Source organism: Athene noctua, chromosome Z (genome assembly GCF_965140245.1).
Source record: "Athene noctua chromosome Z, bAthNoc1.hap1.1, whole genome shotgun sequence".
Classification (NCBI taxonomy): Eukaryota; Metazoa; Chordata; class Aves; order Strigiformes; family Strigidae; genus Athene; species Athene noctua.
The window spans coordinates 22,149,144-22,173,341 of record NC_134077.1 but is presented as its reverse complement, the minus strand read 5'-3'; the positions used below and the strand labels follow the sequence as shown (position 1 = coordinate 22,173,341).

The window sequence follows — 24,198 nt, the reverse complement described above, 5'->3', positions numbered from 1 at the left end:
AAAATAAGATATGCTACTTTTTTTTTTTTTTTTTTTTTTTAATAATGTGGTTAAAGTTTGGAAGTCTTAAATGCCAAACAGAGAAACTATAATTTTCCCATTTTAGCATTTAAGTCATACCTCAGCTGATACTTTTTTTTCAAATGGTGATAGTTTTCAGGCATATGTAGGCATGTTTTCTTGTGTTTATATTTATAGGATTAGCCTAAATATATGGTGAACGAAACAGGCGAGCTAACAGATAATTACAAAGTACTTATTATGATGGAGAAATAAAAAGACTGTTACCTCAGTATGTGTAATTAAAGGGAAAAAACTTTTTTCTTTTTTTTTTGTTTTTAGTGAAATGGTAATTACATTTTCAGTGGGAAGAGCTGGAGAGAAACATTTCTATGAATCCTTGATCAGATTGGATGGTCAGATGAGTTGATCATTACAGGGCCACGGAGCTCATTTAAAGAATATGGGGCTGTGGTTTTATTTACTTCTGATGTTCATGAACCAACTCATTAAGAGCATGACCCAAAGCTGGACAAATCAATTAAAAGACTTCGTATGATTTTCTGAGCTTTGTCTGTGGTCTGTAATGCAATCATCATAACTCCAAAGTAGTATTTCATATTTTTTAAATTGCATTTGATTACTTAAGAAACAAATAAACACTGTAATTCCTTGGTATTCTTTTTTTTTTTTTTTTCCAGAAAAAATAGTGGTGAGAAGGAATTTGAGTCTGATGAAAAATACATTCCAACATACATCCCAAAGATGCAGTTGGTGCTGTGCCTTTTTGTTGTTGTATTAAAGGTAGCTTTTGGAAGTAGAAATAAAAATCATCCATCAAAACAATTTTTTAAAAGTATTTCCCCACGTGTTAGCATATTTTATTGTCTCTGAATCATGTGTTACTCTTTCTACTGCCATCCAACACAAAGAGTTGTCCTGATGAAGCTCCTGTTCCCTCAGAGCACAGGTTCCCATATATAGCTTCCTCAGGTTGCACCAATAACCCTCATACAATTTCTATTTCTATGCTCTTCACTGAATGGGAAACCGACACATGTCTTATCCTGGGTAGATAGTGGTAGCAGTGTGCTGTTATAGCCCTTCCTCCTTTGTATTGTTCTGGCCATCTTTCTGTAACCTGTTTTTATAAAGTGTAAACAATTTAGGTAAAATTAGGATGGGTTTTCACACTAAATCAGAACGCATTTTTCATGTTAGGACTTAAAATAATTGTTTATTTTTGATCCACATCAGCTTTCTTCCATAATACACTTGCAATTGCTTTTTTTACTGTTTCTATGTGACTAGTAACATGAAAGACTATAATGTCAGTGCATAAAACTGATCTTTTTTTAAGGAAGTGGGCGCCCTCTTCTGTTAAACAGGGGTAAATGCTGTTGCATGGGATTTTTTTCTTAAAACTAGAGCAAATACAAAGAGGATGACATAGGAAGGTTGAAGAAAATGCAGTAGCCAACATCTCTGAATTCTTTCTTCATTAATACAGCATGGGATTATATGTGAAGATGGGGAACGCTATTTTTATTTTATACATGTGGTCACAATATGTAGAGCTTCAGGAAAAATGAAAGACAGTATACAAGACTGACTTTAACTAAAGAAATGCATGTTTTGTCTGTAGAACTTCACACCACTGTTGTTCTTCACCTGTAATTCCATCTGTGGGACATCACTCAGGCTTCAGGATTTGACTTACTGGAGTGGAAATATGTATTTGAGTAATAGATTCTTTTTACAATAAAAATGAACCTTTTTTAAAAAAAAAAAAAAATGGTAGCACAGAGTACCGTATTTTTACACCGGTGTCTAAAGAATAAAAGTATAATTTTATTTCCTGGTGCAGGTAAAGACAAAAGACACATCAGGTACAGGTTACTTACCTAATTACTGATGAGGTATCTACAGAAATTACGTTGTCGAAGTTATGGAGAGGGGTTTCTCTGGATCAGTTTCATAGATGTTTTAATAATAGAAATTTGGTGGTGTTATTTTCTTTTTCTAAATTGCTGAAAACTTTAAAGGTTCTTTCATTGGTACTAATAAAAGGTTTTCTTAAGGTATGCTCTAGCACTATAAAGGCAATTTCCTTATCTCTGCATGGATTTCAAGATCCAGTAAAAAGAACATTGCTAGATGTAGAAGTGCTTTGAATGATCCAGATTTTATTTTAAAAAATAAGAATGTATTTCTGAAAGGCAGTCTTTATTGTATGCAAGGAGAAGAATTTATCTTACTGATCTGTTGTCTCTTTTAAGTATGAAAACCTTGGAACTTCTTGGTAAAGTATAGGAAAGAATTTTTACTGTATTATGTGTATTGATAGAAGCAGGAAATGAGATTTTCTTAATTTAAGCCTGAGCCAAAACTAGCTGAATATCCTGTGCCTTTATGACAGGATAATGGGATTTGGGTTACCATACACTTAACTATAGTTGAAGATAGGAACTACATAAGAATCTGAAGCAATGTTGTAGGAAGTGCATTCAAAATATTTTTAAATTTTATTTCTGTATTTTTATTGTAGTCCTTTATAAAAGTTTTCAAAGGTCAGACTTCTTTTGTGCTATGCAGTCCTCTCTAGAATGGCAATTATGGGAGAGGAAAACAGATTTTTAGAAAGCTTTAGCTTCAAGTGGTGTTCTGAAAATAATATAACATTGTCATTACAGATCTCTAAAAGCCTCTGTGTTTCCTCAAGAATGATTGCATTATTGTTATTTTTTTAGCCCAGCAAGCATATTTTATGCAAGCAGTGACAATTCAGAATTGAAGATGACTAAATAACAGCACCTTTTACTCTCTCTTTCTCTTTTTGTACTACAGCATATCTAATCTTCCAGGCTTGCAGTACTGAAGTCAAATTTTTTGTCAAAATTGCACTCTCAAAATTCTCCACTTTCTTGAAAGCATGTTTCTAAATTCCTTACTCTCACTTTCTGATCACATAAGCAAAATTTATGCTTATTCTGATGTCTTCAGTTATCTATTGTGATCTGTTTACTTTTGGTCTGCTCAGGTTTCCCTCTGCTGTAATATGCAGAACACTGTTGTCAAACAAGTTAATTCGTATTGTTTTTCCTTTTTTCCCTAAACATATTGTGGAATGCAATTGCTAGCTCTCTTTTTTCCACTTCACATGAAGTTAAAACTCAAATTGCTTATCTTCAAATCTACGCACAGTTTCAATTTCAGAAAACCTTTTCTACCAGCTTTCCCCTCTTGCACCACATTGCCGGTGGTTCACCAAGCACAGTATTTTGTTCCTGACTGTTTTTGTCCATAAGCAAGTCTTTAAGAAAAAGTACAAGAACAGAGAAAGCATGTATGAAAAGCCTACTTAAGACTTTCTCATCTCCAAGACATTTTAAGCTGTGGGCCTTTCTGGGCAGGATGTGGGTCCTATTGAGTTAACAATATGAAATGGATTTCTCTTCCATGAACTTGCCTAGTGTGCCCTTCAGCTCATAGAAACTTTTAGTATTTACAGCCACTCTTCACAAGGAGTTTCACAGTTCAGCTATTTATTATATGAACTAAGTTGTTTATCTGTGAACTTCATTCCCAGTAGCTTCATATTATGCAGAGTTCTCAAATCGGAAAACAGAACCAAGTATTTAGCCTATACACTTTCCTTATCCATAATCTTGCAGATGGGTTTGTCTCTCTCTCCTGCATTCATTTGCTTACTTTCTGATTTTCTTATATATTTGCAGTGTAGTATCATGGGATTAACCTAATTATGAAAAATTTAATTAATTTTAAAAGGCATTCCCTGTTCCATAGTAGTGTTAGGTCAGCATTGCAGACTCAGAGAGTCGCATAGGCTGGAAGCAACTTTCTGAGATCTCTAGTCCAGCCTCATGCTAGAGCAGGTTACTCAGGGAATATCCAACTGGATTTTGAATGCTCCATGGATAGAGTTTCTACAGCCTCTCTGGGCAACCTGTTCCCATGTTTGACCACCTTCCTGGGAATCTTTTTTTTTTAACTGCATCCAGTCTGTGTCAATTTGTATCTGCTGCCACTTGACCTGTATCTCTGCAATTCTACACCTTCCTATTAGGCAGATGTAACGTCTCTGCTTAGCAATCTCTTCTTAAAGATGAACAAACCCACTTTTCTTAGCTTGTGACTGTTCTCTGGACTCACTCCAGTATGTCAGTGGCTTCCTTGCGCTGGGAAGCCCAAAACTGAACATAGCATTCTTCATGTGCTCATAAGATGGCAAAAATCACTTCCTTCAGTCTGATGAGCATGTTCTTGTTAATACAGTCTAGTATGTAGTTGGCCTGCATTGCTGCAAGGGCACAATGCTGAAACTTACTAGCCTGTTTTCCACCAGGAACACCTGATCTTTTTCGAGGAAGATGTTTTCTGGCTAGACAGAAAAATGCCTTGCATTTACTTTTGTTGTACTCCCGGACATTCCTGTCCACCCATTTTTCCTGGCAGTTTATGTCCTTGCCCTTCAGTGCATCAACCGCCCCCAGTCTGGTGGTGTCCCAACTGCGATTCTCTGTTGCCGATGCAGAAAACTCAGATTTAGTAGCAGCCTGAAGGTACAGGGGAAAAACAGAAAGTCAGATTTGTGTGTGCACAAGACCAAATGTGTCTGAACAAAGAAAGAATTGTTTTATTATTGGGAAAAAACTACTAATAAAGAATTTTGAAACCGCATTTGAATGGTGACAAAGTACAAGAGAGTACCTGCTTGCTAAGATCACTGCAAAGCAAGATGGGAAAAAGGCCGAACAATGTTGCTAAGGGGTGTTAGGGAGTTTTCAGTCATCACAGGTCTTCTCTCATTCTGGGATCCTGTGTGCCGTAGATACCTAATTGACTTGCCACTTTGTTTGCTCTATAGCGTTTACAGTGCACTCAGAGGAGCTCAGCTAAAAGCAGATGTCTCAGTTTCAGCCTAGTGCCCTGCCACATTGACTCTCCCATAGCAGCTATGTCATTCCTCCCACACTTCAGTAGAAGAAATTATACCCATAGTGCTTTCAGTTTGATCAACTGAAAAAAATGTTTTATGATGAGCCTACTGTGAGAAAAAGAACTGAGGGGTAAACACATTCCATGCTTACCAGTATATCCAGTATGAGAGGGCACTACATGTTTAACTGTGTTTGAAATGTACAAATTTTGCCCCTTCAGATGAAAAGTACTGACATCTTCTAGTGACCAGTAATTACAAGCAGATACAGTTCAACTGGGATGAAGCATCACTGGTCATCTTAGAGATATACTTCAATTAACTACATTTAATTAAGGCTCTGCACTTTAATTTGGGATTACCTTGCAATTCTGTGTAATTTTACTCTCTTCTCAGATTTCATTTTATTCAATAAACACAGGGTTTTCTTGCCTGCCACTCTTCTTTAAGATACATTGAGCTAAACCTAATACTTATAATTTCTTCTTTGCTTTCACCACTCCAGCCTTTCTCTTGTTCCAGACTGTAGGACTTGCAGCTGTGCCTCCCTTCATCTTGACTGCATTTTATAATTTCTACCTATGCTCAGAAGGTAAAAATTAACAGGGGAAATGGCAGCTGCAGCATGGAAAATTTGAATAGGGAAGGGATGACATTAACTCAGAATTATGAACAGAAGGTTAAAGAGAGAGAGGCAATGGGCTTTATAATCATTTGTGTGAGTGGACAAGGGAGGAGAGAAAGAGACTGGGGCTGACAAGAAAGCACAGCCATCTGGAGGTCTCAGTAACCAGAATCCAAACATTACTTTAACTGTTTGCTTTTCAAAAAATTAAATATAAAATCCTTCAAGCTGAACAAAAACTCAAAGATACAAGTTTTTCTATAATGGTGATGAAACTTTTAAACTAAATCTTATCATGCTGTGATAGCTGTTATAATTCTGGACTTGGAAACTGTAAAACCATTTTGTTTACATCCATTCAGGCAAAGCATGAAAACAATAGAGTGGTTTCCTTTATGACTACTTGGTTTTTGCACCAGTTCTCTAACTCTCACTTCTCAATTACATAAAAAATGAGCTGCTTGTCTTCCCCTCCAAAACTCATTATTAGTTCTGTCCAGCTCACCAATGATGTCCATTGCAAGAAATGAGCACCTGTCTTTCATCAGTCCACAGATGAGCCTATAATACCTTCCTCTTAGATTTCTAACAAGTATTTATATTTTCTCCTGTCTTTACCTCTCATGTTTGTCAGAAGCTATCTTTAGAACACCAATAGATTAATTTTCTTGAAAACCTCCTTAAAACTTTGAAATTGTGTTCAAAATCTTGAGACATTGGTACTGCATACAAATCACTACCTTATATATGAAAAATTTTGTTTCCTTATAGTCCTTTTGTTTTGCTCTTTTAACTATGATTTCTGATAAATTTTAATCTGTTTCTTGAAGCTTTTAATTCTGTAATTGTACAGAATCTGCCCCAGTGGGGCTCTAGTTCTTGACTATGGCTGTTATGCTGCAGTAGGATAGGTGTTAGATAAATTTTTTAAAAAATGTTCATTAGTAACGTACTGTAAGAGAAAATCTTTTTGTTACTTTATTTGCTCGTTTCCTGTAACTCTGTACTTCTCCTTTGGGACCGCTAGAGGGAGAATTTCTACTTGTATTTCCCCAAACGTTTTCAGGCATTCCATTTGCTAAATTTTGAGCATCTTCCTACTGCAAGCTTTGTAGCTAGCACCGACTTACAGTAGATGGTAACTGGTATTCATATACCTCTTTAGCACTTCCAGATCATTGTTTCTGGATATTTAGAGAACCATAAACTTGGGGTTTTAAGCACCCTTCATTACTGTCTCTTTTTGTTTATTTATGTATTCTCAAGTTCTAAGAAATAGTTAATAAAAAACCCACGAGAATATCCCCAAACCAGCATTTCTTGCCAAAGAGATCTTGCAGTTTAAAGCAACATGCAGCAGCAGATTGATATAGAGATTTAAAAGTGAGTATGTGCCTACAGTAAATACTGTTTTCATAGTCTATCAGTTTTCTGAAGTCACTGCAATGAAGAGTTTGAAGTTAGAGAACGAGATAAAGTTTGCAAGTGTTTATAGGTGGCTTCTCCTAAGTGAAAGACTATCCTGAAGGCAGCTTTAAGGCATTTAGTAATGACAGGGAGCTGAGGGAAATGGCTATCTTAAGCATAAGTTGACATTTCAGCAAGATGGGAGAAAAGAAGTAGGATGAAATAGTCAGACAAGACTTCTGGAAGTGAAGGCAAGCAGTCTATGTCAGCAGAAAAGGAAAAGAGACATAAAATTGAGTGGAGTGTCATATCAGAATGTTTAGCTGGGGACATTATTCTTGTCAGCAGTTCTGAGTTGCTGACAAGATTGTATTTGTCAAGGCCTGGAGAAAGGATGGAAGATAATTATTTTCTGGATGAGCATTCTGGCTATGTGGATGGTTGGAATCACTACATGATTGTACGACTCTGAAAACTGGATGCTATGCACAAATCACACCTTCTTCTGTCTTGGACATACAGTTCCCCAGGGTTCTTAATTTACAGCATTGAAGTTGTAAAGCTCTCTATCAGCATAATGACATTCAATCTGTAGACAGTAACACAAACTTCCCACCACAATTTTGGTTTCTTCTGAGATAAAAAGTTTTCAGAGAAATGGCTGATCATTTAGCAAAATTGACAGAAATAACCTTTCAGTACTGTTCTTTGTTTTGCACCATCACTGCTTATATCTCCAGGTTTTTCTTCTCGTTACTCTGTGTACCATTCTTCATGTGCCCTTTTCTAGGCACTCTTTCTCTTTTGTACCTTTATTTTTTTCTTTGTTTATCTGAAAGTCCATTTACACTATGGAGCATATATATTGTGCTGTTAGGTAACTTTTCACTGTAACCTTTATTTAGATGTTCCTCTTCCTGTAAGGGCAGTTTATGTGATAATGGAAGGATCTTGGACACATTTACAGGACACAGAGGTTCTTTTCATCTTTCTGCTCTTTCCATGTAGGCTACAAGACTGTCTGACCTTTAGGTTGTTAGGAGAGCTTGTTCTGAATATGAGATATTCATTCTTGCCGTTGAGCAGACATAAAAGGAAACCAAACAATTCAAGCGTTACACAGTAAGAAGCTGCACATAAAGTGTACTTCCTGGTTAATTTCTTGAATTGCTTCATCTTTCTTTCGGGCCATGTGCCTTCTCAAAGCACCATACAGCCCCTTCAGGTCCTTTTCCAGAGATGGCAGATTTAGAGGAGTTTCTGGACCATTTTTCATGAGTCTCTTATAGTTTCTGCAAAATGGGATTCATGGAGAACATTGACAACTGAGTTGGTTTAAGAGTTGTAATATTCACCTGTACAAAGGCTCCTGGGGACTGGAAAGACAGCACTTCAGCCCCTTGCTTTTCTTAGACTATATTTTCTCTTTATCTTCTGATCTTTCTCTATACCCATCAAGATGTTATCAATAGGGAGCTTCCAAGAGAAAGCTCCTCAGGGAACCAGAAACATTTCTTCTGCAACACTTTGCCCACCATGGTACATATTCCAAGCTTTCTAGTAGGCCACTTTTGGGACCACTTATTTGAATATTATTTTGCAACAGAATGCTGCCATTTTGGTATAATCAACATCAGAGCACTGAAACATACCACCACTCTCTGGCCCTGGGGTAGGGGCAGAGAAGGTATTTCTCTTTATCTTTCCTTCCTTTAAGCAATTTAGAATTGCCCTTCTAAAAAAGCCTTCCACGTGGTTCAGCAGATCCCACAGACTTGAATCCAATATGATTATCATTCCTTCTCCTACCAGTATCTTCCAGATTAAAAATGAAACAAAATGCATTGCTCTTCACAAAATGTTTAATCAAGTTGTGACAGTCCTTGTATTAGAAATTGTAGATGCTAAAAATTTAGATGGTTCAAGAAATGACTAGATAAACTTATGGAAGAAAATTCCACTGATTTTTTTCTGTTAAGTAGAAAGACATCTTGAGATGTCCCAAACAGTGCAAATTATTGGAAACTGGCTATTATGGGAAGTGTCATTGCATCCTTCTTGTCTACTACTCTTCAGTTATTATTTACTTTTAGCTGCTGTCAGAGAAAGTACACTCAGGTAGACGGAGTATGGTTCTTTCTTTTTTTGGTATTTAGCAGTCTCCTTAGGTTCATCATACTTGTTTCTGGACATCTGTCACTGGTTGAAGTGACACTATTACATCTGCTGTACTGGATCCTGCCATATGACCATCTTAAATAAAAATAATTTAAAGATCTATATAGGAGATGTTAGTTTCTTTTTCACTAATGCAAACTGCTGTCACTAAAAGAACAGACCAGCCAGAGCCTCAGTACTCACAAAGGAATGTAAATACCTTGACGCTATGGCTGAACAATTTTATTTTTTCTGATATTTTTCATTTCTACACCAGCATTTGAAAGCAGGAATAACAAAAATTTGCTGGCTCCATTAATCCTCTTTTCATTCCACCCAGCATCTACAGGAGTCTTGATTGTCATAGGGTGAGCTCATTTCTATGGCAATAATTCATTTTGCAACCAATATCCTAAATGCAGCTCTGTGGTTATGCACTTGTTTCATGAGGTGGTCATGATCTCTTACTTCTCTAAAGAGGTTCCGATCTTCCTTGATGGCAAAGAATTTTTAAGCTTACATGTAGACAAAATTACGCATTCTACAAATGATTCTAGACGCACATTAAAATCTTTAAAGGTAGCCCATCTTCCTAAAAAGAAAATGGGCCATCCTCAGGCACCTGCTTCCAAACTCTACTATTCCTCTGCTTTGATTCTGTATTGGGGCAGGCAGCAAGAATCTCCAAATGCAACTAACTACACTGTCTGTAGGCACACTTCTAACCTGAATATGTCAGGCCTGGTTCTCTCAATATCAAGAAAGAGCTTTTGGAAAAAAATTTTTGGCTAGTAGAAATGTTCTTTTGATAGTCCTGCAGTGTTGTCTGGTTCTCCCTTGAATAATTTATATAGTGGAAAGTTACACTGCGTAACTACGTTAAGGTAAATAAAGCATGGATTGTTTTTTTTTTCTTCACTTTTCTACATGTCTACATTCTGTCAACAGCATAATTTCAATTTTGTGTCCTTGAAAGTCACAGAACTTGACGTATTTTCATACATTGGTTTTTGATCGACTCTCCTGTCAGGACAGACCATTTGAACATATACACTTTTGACTATACATTATAATAATGTATTTCAGTGAATTAGATACAGTTGTATGACTGCATCAGGAAGCAGTGAGTGCAGGGCAGCTCACACATGCTGGGAGCAGAGGATTCCCCTGGTGTAGGCAGGGAGCATTCCTGCAGCACCCGACCAGGGCTGCTGTAGGGGAACAGCAGCCAGCAACCCTAGATGAGGGAATGACTCAGGTCCAGAGAGTCCAGACAGGAGAAGCAGCTGGAGACAAAGTTATCTACAGGAGAAGTGGAGGCAACTGGGACAGCAGAAAGCAGGGCCACAGTGCATCTCTGCACATTTATGTGGAGCTCTGGCACAGAGGGCACCCAGGGCCCATCCACGTGCTCACAGCCCTGTCAGCTGTAAGTGCCTGACATGTAAAATGTTTTCTTTCCAAGCAACAGGAATAATAAAACTTGGAAAGGTAAATCTTCCTGCTACAGAAAATGTAATTATTTTTCATTATGCTGTGTTTCCTTAGTCACTGAAAAGAATGTAACCTCAGGAAGAATTTATTTCTTTTTTTTTTTTTCTTTTTGTCTTTGGTTTTAGACTCAAGATATAAATAGACTCAATATTTATTCTTAATGTTAATCTTAGGACATTATCTAATTATCTAAAACCTATTAATAAAAACAAACGTTGTGAAACTGAGCAACAAACAGCAGAAGTATAAAATAAAAAAAACACCTAAGATGCTTCATGGTCTGGCCTTTGGATTATCTCTTTCAGTTAAAGGATTGCATGTTTTGCATTCAAATGCCTAAAAATCTCTCTGAATTCTTAATTCATTTTCCTCTTGCTGGTAAACGTTATTTTTAGTGAGCTCTTATATATGTTATTTGTTAACATTAAAACCAGAATATCCTATCTAAACACAGGGTAGTTTAAAATTCAGTTTAGAATTTTGGGTTCTACAACTGCAACTCAAACGTTTTGCATAATTTTTTTCATGTTAGTTTGGTTTGGTTTCAGTCAGTAATTCAGGGGTGTTACTGTAGTACAAATACTTTCGTATTCTATAACTATCTGACAATTTTTCTTGTCCTCAGCTTTATAAAAGAAGGGACATTTTCATTACAGTTGTATCCAACAAGAACGTATGAAACATTAACTTCTCTGAAAATAGAAGTGTCCCTTGAACCAGTGATGAAGTGCTGTCACAGATGTGTGTAATTTTGTATTCGGTAAGAACTGCTTCTGGTTTAGGATTTTTCCAGTAGAGGGTGACAGAGGACTGTTGATTTCCTCTTTCATTGTTCTACTTTCAGAGATTGTTCCTGTTGCCATTTGAAGTCAGTGGCTCGGACAGAAAACCTCTCTATACTATTAGTTTTGGGCAGTCTATAAAGTGATCTTAAAGGTTTTCTAATTATATTTGCTTTCTATCATAAATATACTAATTTTCTTCACATGATAGACTACATGTGACTCTCTTATTTAAATACTGTGACAGTTTTTTGGAGTATCTGAAGAGCAGCTATACTTCAATTTCATAATTACTCATATTTTTATTCCTCTGTAATTATATATGCCATATGATGTACTTCAATAAATTATTTGGGAAGTCTCTAGCTAGCACTAAACCACACTAATTTTGATACCATTTTCTTTTAAGACATTGGTTATGTATTACCCTTTTCTACTGTGCATTGAGCTCGTTTCTTGTTCCTAGTTTCTTCCTTGCAAAAGTGAAAGAAAAAACTTCTCCAAAGCTTTGGGCAAATATTAGGATGAATAAAATTGCATATACAAAAGCATATCTCATATTATACAGAAATTTTATAGGCTATATGCAACCAAAAGGTATTCTAAGGTTGTTTGTTTTTTTTTTTTTTCTGTACACTCAGGAGGAAGTATCAGTATTTAAGACTGCAGAATAGAATTCTGCAGGGTAGAATTAAATTTACATTTATATCCACAAAAGATTGCCTGAAACCATTTAAGTCCTACTTCTTAAGATGGAGAGATACACACTATAGAATTGTCAAATACACAAATACCTACTGCTGATTCCAGAAAGATTTATGAAAATCATCCTTTCTGGGAAACTCCATAGAGGAAAAAGTGTGATGTGTTCAGTGTTGCAATCCCATGCAGGGAAGGAACTTTTTTCCCCCAAACTTGTTCAGAGAGCCTTATCACCTGACTGGGAATACACTCTATCAATTCTTAATATCGTAGAAGCAAATCTTTTGTGTTTTTTAAATTCCAGTTCTTACAAATATATAAAGTGACCATTTTAACACCTATAAAAAAGATATGGAAGTGACTCTAAGTGAATTAATGAATGGGTTTCTTAAAAGGTATACTTTCATTATCTACTCAAAATTTTAGTAAATGGAAAGTGGAAGAAAACAGTTTACAATAACAAGCTTGAATTGAACCATTCATAAATTCAACAGTCTGAGCAGAAATCTCCAAACTCTGAAGCATCCTGTGGTATTAAAGCTTTTTCAGTAGCTATGATTTCTTTTTTAATACACTTACTTTTTGCCATCAAGTAGTAGCTAATCTCTAGATAATGAATTAGTTATGTAGACTTACTGTAGACTTTTAGACTTATTTTTATTTTCTAACCTCTCTCTTTTACTTATAAAATATAAATATTTTATAAATATTTCTGTGAATTCCTCCCTTCTTTTAATGCATGGTCAAAATAAGAGATAACTTGAAATATAACAGATGCTCTGGATTCCTTATTAAGTAAACTTCCTGTGCATGTGTCTGACTCCTCAGAAATATACTTGTTTATTTGTACATTATACTTTGGCTTAACCACCATGCTTGGAGGGCCAGGGTTACATCTGGTTTGTTAAAAGCTATTGCTCCCACTAGCTTCAGAAATAATCTCTTAAATTTGGGAATCTGAAATGTTGATTTACTTTTTGCCAAGTAGTTGTGATACTTTATGATTTTACAAAGCCATTATACATTCACTGACATCAACAGGCACAACTGTGCCCTCATATTAAGCTAATTAAGCTAATGATGAGAGCATAGCTAACTGATTTTTCCAGAAGCGCTAACAGATTATGTCACAGGTCTTGCCCTAAGAAATCTAAGATTACAACTTGCCGAACTGCTATAGTTTTTAAGCACTCCTATATTGATATTAGATACAGACTGGGGAGGTGGAGCTCGGCTTGATTCATTCTGTGGCCTGTCCTCTCCTCTGCCCTCTCCCTTACCCTCTCCTGAGGACTGCTCTGCAAAGCAATTTATGCTTATAATTGTTTTCTGCTTATGTGGGCCATGTCCTTCAATTGCAATTAACTAATAGTTAACAGACATCTTTATGTGTTGCAGTGGCAGGAATGCTGCCTAATGCTCCCATCTGTTCTTTGATGTAATTGTGTAGAAGTACATTCATTTCCCTTAATCTTACCCCAGGAAATGTTTTCTTACACAATTGTTTAGAAATTACAGTTATTGCTACTCTGTTTATTCTTATTTGTCGTATTGAGGTCATTCACTTCTACATTAATGCATGTGTGGGGAATGATGCATCTGCCTATCTTTTCCTGGCAAGTCAAGCTTTTTGCCACACCAAACATAATATTTTTAAAGAAATGCTGCATTTATATTTATGAAGTATCCGTTAGATATTCCAACATGTCACACTGGCTGAGGCCTTTTTTTCCAAAGGTTCGTATAGTAAAGGTATTTTATTGTTGATAGCTTTCTCTGTGTAGTCAAAAAACGATTGTGTTGGCAGTCCTTTCTAATGGAAGCTCTTGATTATAGAAGCAGTTTTTCTTAATCCTTTTCTTTAAGTTAAGGAACATCTAATCTTTTTAGAAGGAAATCTCCAGGCTAACCTATGCTGTGTTGGCATAATGATTTTGTTTATAACCAAGTGCTAAGTAGACTGCTCTTAAGATGACCACTTCCCGCACTAATTTTTTTTTCTTATGTGCGTGTACAGCAATGCATGTTTTCAAGCTGGAGGTCTTTGACAGACCCTTTACTGTATTATTTATGAGACAAAAGTGAATGGCCCTCAATAGCACTCAGTTTATAGTAGAAACAAACTGTATTCTGAAATATCCTTAATTCATTTTTAGAAGGAGCATGAATTGTACAAAGAACTGTAGAACCTTGCAAAGATTTCAGAGAATCTCTATTTTCAATTCATTCATCAGAAATACATCGTACTGTTCTGTTTAAACTTTGGAGCTTTTTTAGAAGTTCTATTATGAGTTGTATTCCATTTGGCAAATTATTTTGAAAGTGTAAGACTATGTTCTCCCTGACACTTGCATAAAATGTTGTTGAAGTCCTTGTGCATGGATTGCAAAATCTTCCTCTTTTATCTTAGAATAGGCCCTGGGCATCCTGTAATACATAGCTGTTGTACCTGCTTGTTTTCTTTTATTATCATATACCCAGTGTTCTCTTATCTCTGTTGTTTCTGCCATGCACACAAATGAGAACAAAATCCAGCAGATCTTTTGGGGGAATCAGCAGCTGAACAGTACTTTATTTTGGTAGAATCATGGCAGTATTTCTAAACACTCCAAAAAATATAATAAAAGATAACTGGCTAAATACAAAACACTTTATTGAATTGCAAGATGGGTCTGAGCTGATATTATTATTATTAACAGTTTTTATTAGGAACTTCTCAAGAACAGAAGTGCTGTAAGATTTTAAGTAACAGCAAGTGTTTTATTGATGGTGGTAACATACCATACCCAACTTTGGGAGTGCTACATGCTCTTTCTTATTTTATTTTGTTCTCCTGAGAATATAGTTCAAAATAATGTCTATCTGACTATTATTTGGAAAGTTGACCTCATTCAGTTTTTCAAGGGCATTTTAGGTACCATTGTTCCATTAGAATATTATTGAAAATTTATTTAGATTGAATATGCAGAGTAAATACAACAGCCTGCAGTTTCCTTGGAATATTTAGAATTGTATGCGTTTTCCATACCTTTTTCTATTGGAGAGTTTTATATACCAGGGGATGCCTGCCATTTCTATGCTAAACGCAACAAATACTCTTTTTCGTCACCTATTGCCACTCTGTGGTACCTATGGTCTCCCCAGCAGGCCATGCATGTAACTGGTAAAGAACAGTCTGATAAGCACTACCCTGCGCTTGGCAAATTAATATATCCTATCAGATTTTGAGAATGTGGCAATTGGCTGGTATTAAAATGGTACTTTGAACTTTGCTGGTTTGTAACATTTTAATTGGCTTCCTGTCACCTGTTAATTTCTTCTTTTTATCCTTATTTTCTTCCTGGACTGCTATGCTCCTCAATCCACGCATTAACCTCTTTTTCCAGATAAGATTCATAGTGTCATTCAAGATTCTTATTTTCTGCCTTATCCAGAATTCTCCTCAGTCACACTATGCCCTCACTATTCTATTATTTGCTTCAGGAAATTAAACCACGTATAGAATCCATTCTTCACAATCACCTCTGACTTTGTCTTCTTTTCTCTCCACTTCTTCTGCACCATTCTCAGGTGCTCTAGTACCTCAGCATGATCTGACCTTACACCTGGTCCTGCTTTGAGCAGGAGAGTGGACTTGATCACCTGAGGTCATTATCAACCTGAATTCTTCTATGATCCTGTGATACTGATCTGCTTATTTTCAAAGAAACAACACTTCAGAGGGTTGTTCTTTTACTTGCATTCCTATATGTCTGGAATTCTCTACTTGGTCCCAAGTAAGATATTTTAATAACTTTTCCTCTTCATATTTATATGAAAGAGTTCTTTTGCTCCTTGTGAGTGACTGCATTTATTCTCTAATGAGAAAAATTTTGTTAAAGGTAATTTAAAATAGCCACAATCACCTAATATATTTTATATATTGATTAGTAGGTATAATATTAAAAGTGACTTTATCATACTCTGTGTTCAAAGTATTTGTAACACAGACATTACTTTTTAATCCTTGTTTAGTCTCTTTTATGTGGGATCAACTGCATGTTTAATCTTGTACAGTATTAACTGCAGAACCTATTAGTTTATTCTCTTCTATATGCTGTAGCTCTTTCTAGTCTTCGTGACTAACAGAAATGTGAGCACTTTGAGCCTGTAGTATTCAAGTATATTTATCATAAGGAACATATAATAAGAAAGTTTATGAAAAGTGCAAGAACTGAATGTCATTTTTTAGTTTTTTTTAAGTGGATCACTGGAACAGCTACTGGCACTTCTAGATTTTTGTAATACTGAATTTCTGTTATAAGGAGATTCTAGTTCTCTGCTTTTGTCTTGAGCCTTATGATGATTTAATTAAATGTATAGCATGCAGAATTAAATCTCATCTTGGTGTAACTTGTACCTATTCAGCTGTGACTAAGCAACACCTGCAAAATTAGATTTAAATGTGAGTGCCTTAAATTTAATCAGAATCATTTAATCAGAAACTGGATCAAATGCCCTTAGGACATACAACATAGACATGCTGAAAGCACTATCAATATTAACTTTTGGAAATGTGATACATATCAGCTCTCACATGTTCTTATTTCAAAAGAAGCAATAAATAAATTTTTTTGGTGGCATTTTACCATCTTTGGTGACATTTTACTTTCAGTGATCTTGTTTCACTAGTAGAACTAGGGAAGAGCCCAGAAAATTAACTCATTGGAAAAAAAAATTGAAAAATACTGGGTTTGTAACCTTGATTAAAAACTCTACAACATTTTTATTTTTAATTGTACCCTATGATTTCTTAATATGTGTGAAAAAGGCATACTGGGATTTTTACCTGAAGAAGTTTTTCAGAGGAGTGGATGACAATGTTTTCAAGTTTTAATAATAACTGTGGTGAACTTTGTGGGAAAATGAGATATGTCTTTATTAAAACACAGTCAAGTAGGTCTGTTCCTTAATTAATCAGAATCTTTATAGGAAAAAAAAATTGTACTTCACTGTCTTTTTTAATGTGCAGCTAGACACATTAAACTGTAAAGGATAATTTTTCCTTATGGAATAGGTTTTTTTTCACGACTTAATTCTAGTGCCTGCATAGGCTACCTCATGCTACTGCCCTTTTTCTGCCTTGTCTTCTCCCCAGTCCTGACTGTAAGATAAGCATTTTGTCTAACTCACATAGTAGTTATTCGATATTACTGGAAGTTAGATCTCTGGATTTTATTACAGTGAAGGCTGTTCATGTTTCTAGTCTATAATAAAATCAGCCCAAAGACTTTCATTTAACTTCATGAACATGCTTGATTTATATTGTGAGATTATTTATAGCAATTAAAATTATTGTTCTGTGGTTCTGAGTGTGTGAAGTACTTGTTTAGTGCTCCTAGACTTTTTTCTTCTTTCTTTTTTTTTTTTTTTTTTTTCCCATGGAGGAGAAAGAAGCAGGCATATGTCAAAATAAGGTATCTGGGGGAATAGAATGTCTACATTCAGAAATTTAACCCATTAACCAACTAAGGAAAAGCATTTTAGTTAGCTATTCATGCAAATTGTGCTACTTTATGGTGACTGAGTTAACTTTTGCTATTAAAAGGCCTTATCCTGCTGTGTGGTACCCATTACATATTACCTCTGTGAGTATGTGGCAAACCCACTCAATACCCATAATGCGGGGTGTCAAGCTAATGAAATTACCCTTGTTGACTTAGTTCTAATATTTTTAAGAACAAGAGTAACAAAATGGCTGATCTGTGGACTAATACCTTCCTCTCTTATCTTTGTAATGTAGTGCAATTTAAAGCATGATCCTGCACCTGCTGTAATAAATGTTAATGGTTTTATTGACGTCATTGATTCATTGATACCCAACAGGTCAATTTGTCTAGTTTTGTAAAGTCAGTGCAGCTATCTGAAGATTATGGTTTGGAATAGACATCAGATGGCAGTATTTCATAGCAAAAAAGAACATAGCACTCATTATACAGATTATTATTTGGCAAAAATGATTGGACTCATATGGAATAGCTAGTGTTTTTTAATAAATAAAAGAGTCTAATAGACTAATAGAGACATGATGTGTTTGTTCTTTATAGATATAAAATAAACATTTTCATATGTTATGCTTTTATATTCTCTGCTTATTGGGGACCGGTGCTCCTTGTACTACTCTTCCAACTAAAAAGTAGTGGAAACAGCAATTGTTTTAGTTATGATTTAATCCAGTTCTTCTTCTGTCTGTGGATTAACACTTCACTTCCAGTTTAAGTTTTGTTTTTAATAAAACATAGTTTAAAATTTTGTTTTTGTAGTTTTAAGAATATGTGGTCTTTATTATATGTCAGTGTTAGGTGTTATATAGTGATTAAATCTTCTATAAAATTTTAGAAAAATATTCAAAAACATAATGCACAGTGATTTCTGCATTCTGTGATGCTGTTCAATATTGAGTTAAATTTGTGAATACATTGTTATCAAATTTCACATATGACGCAGTACAGTTAAACTTGTCTACATAATGGGCCTGACACCTGATATCAAAGTCATTCTTAACATAAGTTGACCTTTCAGTTGCTGTTCTGTTCTACTTCTGTCAGCATCATAATGTTCTCTTTATCATCCTCATCAGGAATTGTGGCTTTAGTGCTAAGTACAAAGGTGGTTCCTCTCCATTGTGACAGAAGGCTGCTTTTGCAGGATTTCAGATTTTGCCATAAGACAGAAAACAGTATTTGCCTTTCACACCTGGTCATGTAATTGTGGTCAAACACCCTTCATGCCATTGAAAGCCTGGACACTGTGTGTGCTCCAAAAGGAGATTATTATTCACAAAGAAAAGCTGGATTGTAAAACAGAGGAAAAGAGAAGGAATATATTGCACCAATGTAAACTATATGTAACCAATGTTCTGACATTAGATCTCTCACAAAATGGTGGTGGTTTGTGCCTGTAGGATGAACAGGAAGTATGGTTATAACCTGAAAAGATTGTTGTTGCTATAAAGATGAATGTACAAAGCTTAAGCAAATATTAGCCTACCACCAGTTATTATAGGTCTTTGTCAACTATCAGTGAGTTATAAAAAAAAAATGAAGATGTTTATAAAAATGTTCTGTTTCAGAATAGATGAAGCAAGTTACTTTAATTAAAAAATAAAACTCAGAATTGACTGAAAAGGTTTGTTGGATCAGAAAACTGTACCAATATCTCATTTGCATAATACCATGAAAAAAAGATATTCTAAAAATGAAATTTTATACTAGTGTGTGTAGACCAAATAAATGCAAGTACTTTTGCCTTTTTGTATGTTGGAAATTCTCTTTTAATCTCTCTTGATAGTTTTCCCCACTGGCTGTGAATAGAAAAAAGGCACTTTCTCAGTTCAAGGTAGTGGTCGTGATGTGATGATGTATTGAATTAAGAACATCTCCTTAAACAGATACTAGTAGCTGTCATACTCTGATTTCAGTTTGTGTGCAGATCTTAAATGTTTGTTTTGTTTTTCTGGAAAATGTAAGTTAGCAAGTATTAGCCTTTCTTGCATTTGAAAACCGGTTGTGATAGACTGATTTGGGATGGGGGAGGAACAGAGGAAGAAAGCAGAACGTAAACCCTTTTACGTTATTTAGTTGTAGCATTTGTTAGTTAGCTGAAGAGGTAAAAGGTTGTAATCTTGATTTGTAGATGGGGACTACAAAGATAAATCCTGTAGGTCCTGTAAAAAACAGGAGAGGTTATCCAGCAGTCCCCCTTCATTCCAGCCTCCCTTAAGGTTCAGAAATAAGCAAACGGAAAGAATAACCAAACAAAATGTGCACACATCTGATGTTTAAGCCCTCCTCCAGCACTTTCTATGTACATAACGAGAAGTCACTCAAGCAGCTGCAGCACATTAGTTCCAATAGTGTAACAGGCAGCTTTGCAGCTCCAACAAAAGCTGTGCTAAAGCAGTTTCTTCCTCCCGTGCTCACTTGCTATGATCACTAATAAGTGATCTTTGGCAGCAGGGCTGTGAAAGGAGTGGTAATGTTTAATAGGTTTCTGGAGGAGCTAGCTTGCTTTTTTCTTTGTAGATCATTATCTATAGGGAGACGCTGAGGGCAGGCGACACCATGTTGAAAACAAAATAGGCTGAACTGGAGTTGGAGATCTGCACAGTTCTTGGGAACTGATTTATAAAGGAAATATTTTAAGCAGTCAAGCCAATATTTGATTGTATTAGACCTTAATAACAAACTTACTTGGGAAACATGGCTCAGCAGACAAGTCCGGACACTTTGGCTGTTCCTGAAGTGGATAATACACATTGTCAAAATCCATGGTTAAATGCAGATCTTGTGAAGACCCTGAGGGAAAACCTGTTGCAACATGAAAAGTCCAGGACATCTAGAAAATCTTCATCTGCTTCTCCACGGCTGTCTCCAGTTATTTCTCCTCAAAACTCTCCAAGGCTTTTGCGCAGGATGCTTTTAAGTAGCAACATACCAAAACAGCGGCGTTTCACTGTGGCACATACCTGGTAAGCACGGACTGGGCTGTCATGAAATATCCGATTAACTTTTTCTGGCAGAGCATTTATCTCCTTGATGTCAGTGCTCGTATGTGTTGGTTTGATCTCTGTGTGAATCCCTCTGATTGAAAGAGACAGTTCTAATTTGTGACTCAAGTTAATTTCAGACCTGAAGTTTAAAATAATAATTAATTTATAAAAAGTAAGAAAACATGTATTTGCTTGCACAAAGCTACTCTATTTCCTCTGATTTCTAAGGTAATAATTCCTTTCTTCCCCTTCCCCAGAAAAAAACCCTGAAGTCTTAAGAAGGAAAAGTACTTATCTCATTCTGTGCTGTTCAGGTCAGAGTGAGTAGGCAATTTTTTTCTTTAATGTATCTTTTAAATACTATTTATTTATTTACTGGCAATTTATGATCCCTCCACCCCTAAGTAGAATAGCATAACTTTTTTTATCGTTTAACAGCACTCAAATCAAGAAGGACACAATCGAGAAAAATGATAGGAATAGATATACCATATGGAACAGTGATTTTTATTAAAGCAGTTGCTAGAACAAACAGAAGCAAGATGGAAAGGGAACCTCTTGTTAAATGATTCACTAGTACTACTTTTTTTGTAACTTGATTATTTCTTACACATGTATTTGTGATCAAATCTGTAAAAGACATTAATTTTGTTGTTTCCATCTTCTGTAAAACAGCAGCATAATTTCATTACTTAATTTATTCTTTTTTTTAAATGTTACATATGAAATTTATAATTTAATAATATGTTCCTATTTGCTTTGATAGTCCTAAGATCTTGACGTGTTCTGTTTTTTCTTGGGAGATTTTTTCCCCTATTATTTTTCAAATAAAAATGTAATATAAAGAAAGTAGTATAATGAAATACTGTCATGCATTCTAAACAGAAAATGGATATGCTATTCAAGTTTATCTTCGTTTGTCTAAAATTAGATTTACACCATAGTTATGTGACTGTGCATTGCACATTGTATACATGTGAGCCTAAATCTTTATTATGTATGTATTTGTATTTTTATAAATAATATTTATACCCTTGGAAAGGATGAGGAAAAACAAGTGTGCCTTTATACTTAAAGAATACTTGTTTTGAAAACAGTGTCCCTGGTCATAAATTGCATGTGTAAGAGAGAAGACTGAATGACATTAGGATATTTCATGTTCCTTTAACAGTTATGAATAAATCCTGACAACATTAAGGATCTTTAATTTCTGGTCTGCATGAAATAATTTATAAAGCAGTCTAGACATAAAAACATGCAGGATAAATAAAAAAATAATTCAATGTTTTACATTGTAACATGAAAATAAATAAGAATTTGTGTCAGTTTAGAGAGAGAAATTATCATGTGGGATTATGTATGTGTTATGACAGTTATTGTAAACAGTTTAAGGTGACAAAGTAAAGGTATTAAAAGGGACAGATAGGAAGTGAAGAAACAGGTTTGGGTAACGTGAAAGGGCAAAGGCTGACAGAGTATTAAAAAGTGGAATTTTGTTTAAACACACTTCCTCTAGTGAGCTTCAGAAAGTTTTGAGTTTGAGTGTCTTTTTCTGTTGTGGAGTGTAGGAAATGCTCGGATTTTTCCCAAATATGTGAAATACTAGGCCTGCAAAATATTGTTGTTGAACAAGTCATAGTTATTTCTTAATGATTTGTAAGGCCGGCTCATCTTAGCATCACTTCTTTTTCACAAGTAGAGAAGTAGATAGTCAAACGGAGTTACAATAAATTACCTGTGAACCAGCAAAGAAGAGTAGTATTTCAGAATTGATGATGCAGGAGAAAAACCACTAATCTTAAGCAATAATGTATGTGATAGGACTTACAATCATGTGAGGGAAAGCAGAAGCACTACTGTGTGCTTATAAAATATATTTGTTGCCAAATCCTATCAAGACCATAATTACTGATACATCTTCACTTGGTTATCTATTTAGAAAACTGAGATACTCTGCAATAAATGTGGTTTCTACCTGCTTTGGCTACATGGACAGTATAGTGACTTTAATTCCATATCCAAATAATCCCTTTGAGGGAGCTTATACAAAAAAAAGTTCTTTTGAAAATGGAGTAGTTGTAAGTTTAGTACATATAGTTTGTTCCACTATAGTTATGACCTTCTCAGTAAGTGCTCTAATTTTCTTGTATTTTTTCTTTAATCTGTTTTGTACTTTAAGAATACTCATTGAATTAATGTATACATCTATCTTGTTTAGTCTATGGTTCATGCAGGCATTGCAAATTTTAATATTATCTTATTCGAGCCACCAACAAGTTGGAAAGTTTTTTATAAATTTATTTATAAAATTGGAAAGTTTTTTGTTTTTCTTATGATTAGAAGTTTACGTATATATAGGTAGCATAAGAACTAAATGTCTAACGATATTATTGTGTGTTGCCAAATAGAGCCACCACGGATCCAGTGCACCAGAACAACTCATTTAGATTATAACTAACTCCCTGATTTCCAGTCTCTGAAATGGCAGGTACGGTCAAGTGGGTGTCAGATTGATGAATTGTTCTGGCAGTGTGGTTTTTCTCCATTTCTTTCAGAAGGCCCATAGGTCTCCCCCTGTAATGGCCTGGGATGTAGAACTGTTGAACCCAAAATGCATTTTCTTCATTATGTGACTATTATCCTTTCATATGAATAATGGAGTTACCATTTTCATTTTTATTCATATGGCAGGAAGAGTCAGTCTTGTAAAGACTGTTTGTGAACTTTCAAAATGCATTTTTCTGTTACGTGATGACGTATACAATCATAAGATACGTGTCCATTTAAACAGCAGGGTGATGGTATATTGTGTAAAAGATGTGTAGCTACTTGTGATTAAAAAAAGTGATGTGGTATCTAAGCCTTTAAGATCTCTTTAAGAAGCTGTATGGCTCTTCTAGAAAGCTTGGACCATTGTATCTTCTGACACTGTATAAAAAATGACACTGACATTGTATAAAAATGTAATGAAAATTGTACACAAACTGGGCCATTTACTAGGCAGGGCTTAAGAAAACTGATGGAACCATTTGTTTAGATGTGTTCTGTCTGTATCAGTAGTGTTCAGGAAGGCACAAATTAATAGGCTATTTTAAAAATTTGTTTTTAATAGGAGGTACGCATGGACTATGTTCAGAAATGTGGTTATATAACTTGATTTTGCTTACAAGAATGTAATGGAAAATTTGCCAGTATTTCTTTCAACTCAGAGTTCATCACTAGCCATTAACCTTGGACATTGAGTCCTGTCTCCTTACATTCCTTCTTTATGCTTCCCCAGCTATATCTCTGAATTCATTCTAGCACTTGAAAGATAAACTACTGATTTTAGGATTTCAGAGAGTAAAAATACAGCATTAAGAGTGAGTGACATAGAAGGTTTTAAGTGGTAGAAATTCATGGGATCCTGATATTTTTTTGAAAAATTTCTGAATGACTTACAGCTTCAGAGAGTGTTACAGCCAGTCTTGCCTATAACTGTGAAATTAAAACTAGTTAAGTTCCCTTGAACTTTTAGCCTGGATCACTCCCTGTCTATAGA

The 24,198-nt window shown here is 35.2% G+C and overlaps 1 protein-coding gene across 4 annotated transcripts in view; it reads left to right on the top strand.

Annotated features, from left to right (window-relative positions):
* The window catches only part of PDE4D (phosphodiesterase 4D), a 633,293-nt gene that overhangs the window by 245,239 nt on the left and 363,856 nt on the right, over nt 1-24,198 (top strand). The window contains exon 1 of one of the 4 annotated variants that reach the window (XM_074932338.1): nt 20,366-20,636. The exons of the other annotated variants lie outside the window; for them this stretch is intronic. Coding sequence (XP_074788439.1) covers nt 20,368-20,636 — 269 coding nt within the window. The 5' untranslated portion in view covers nt 20,366-20,367. Of the gene's footprint in view, nt 1-20,365; nt 20,637-24,198 lie in introns of those variants that run through there. 4 annotated transcript variants of the gene reach the window in all.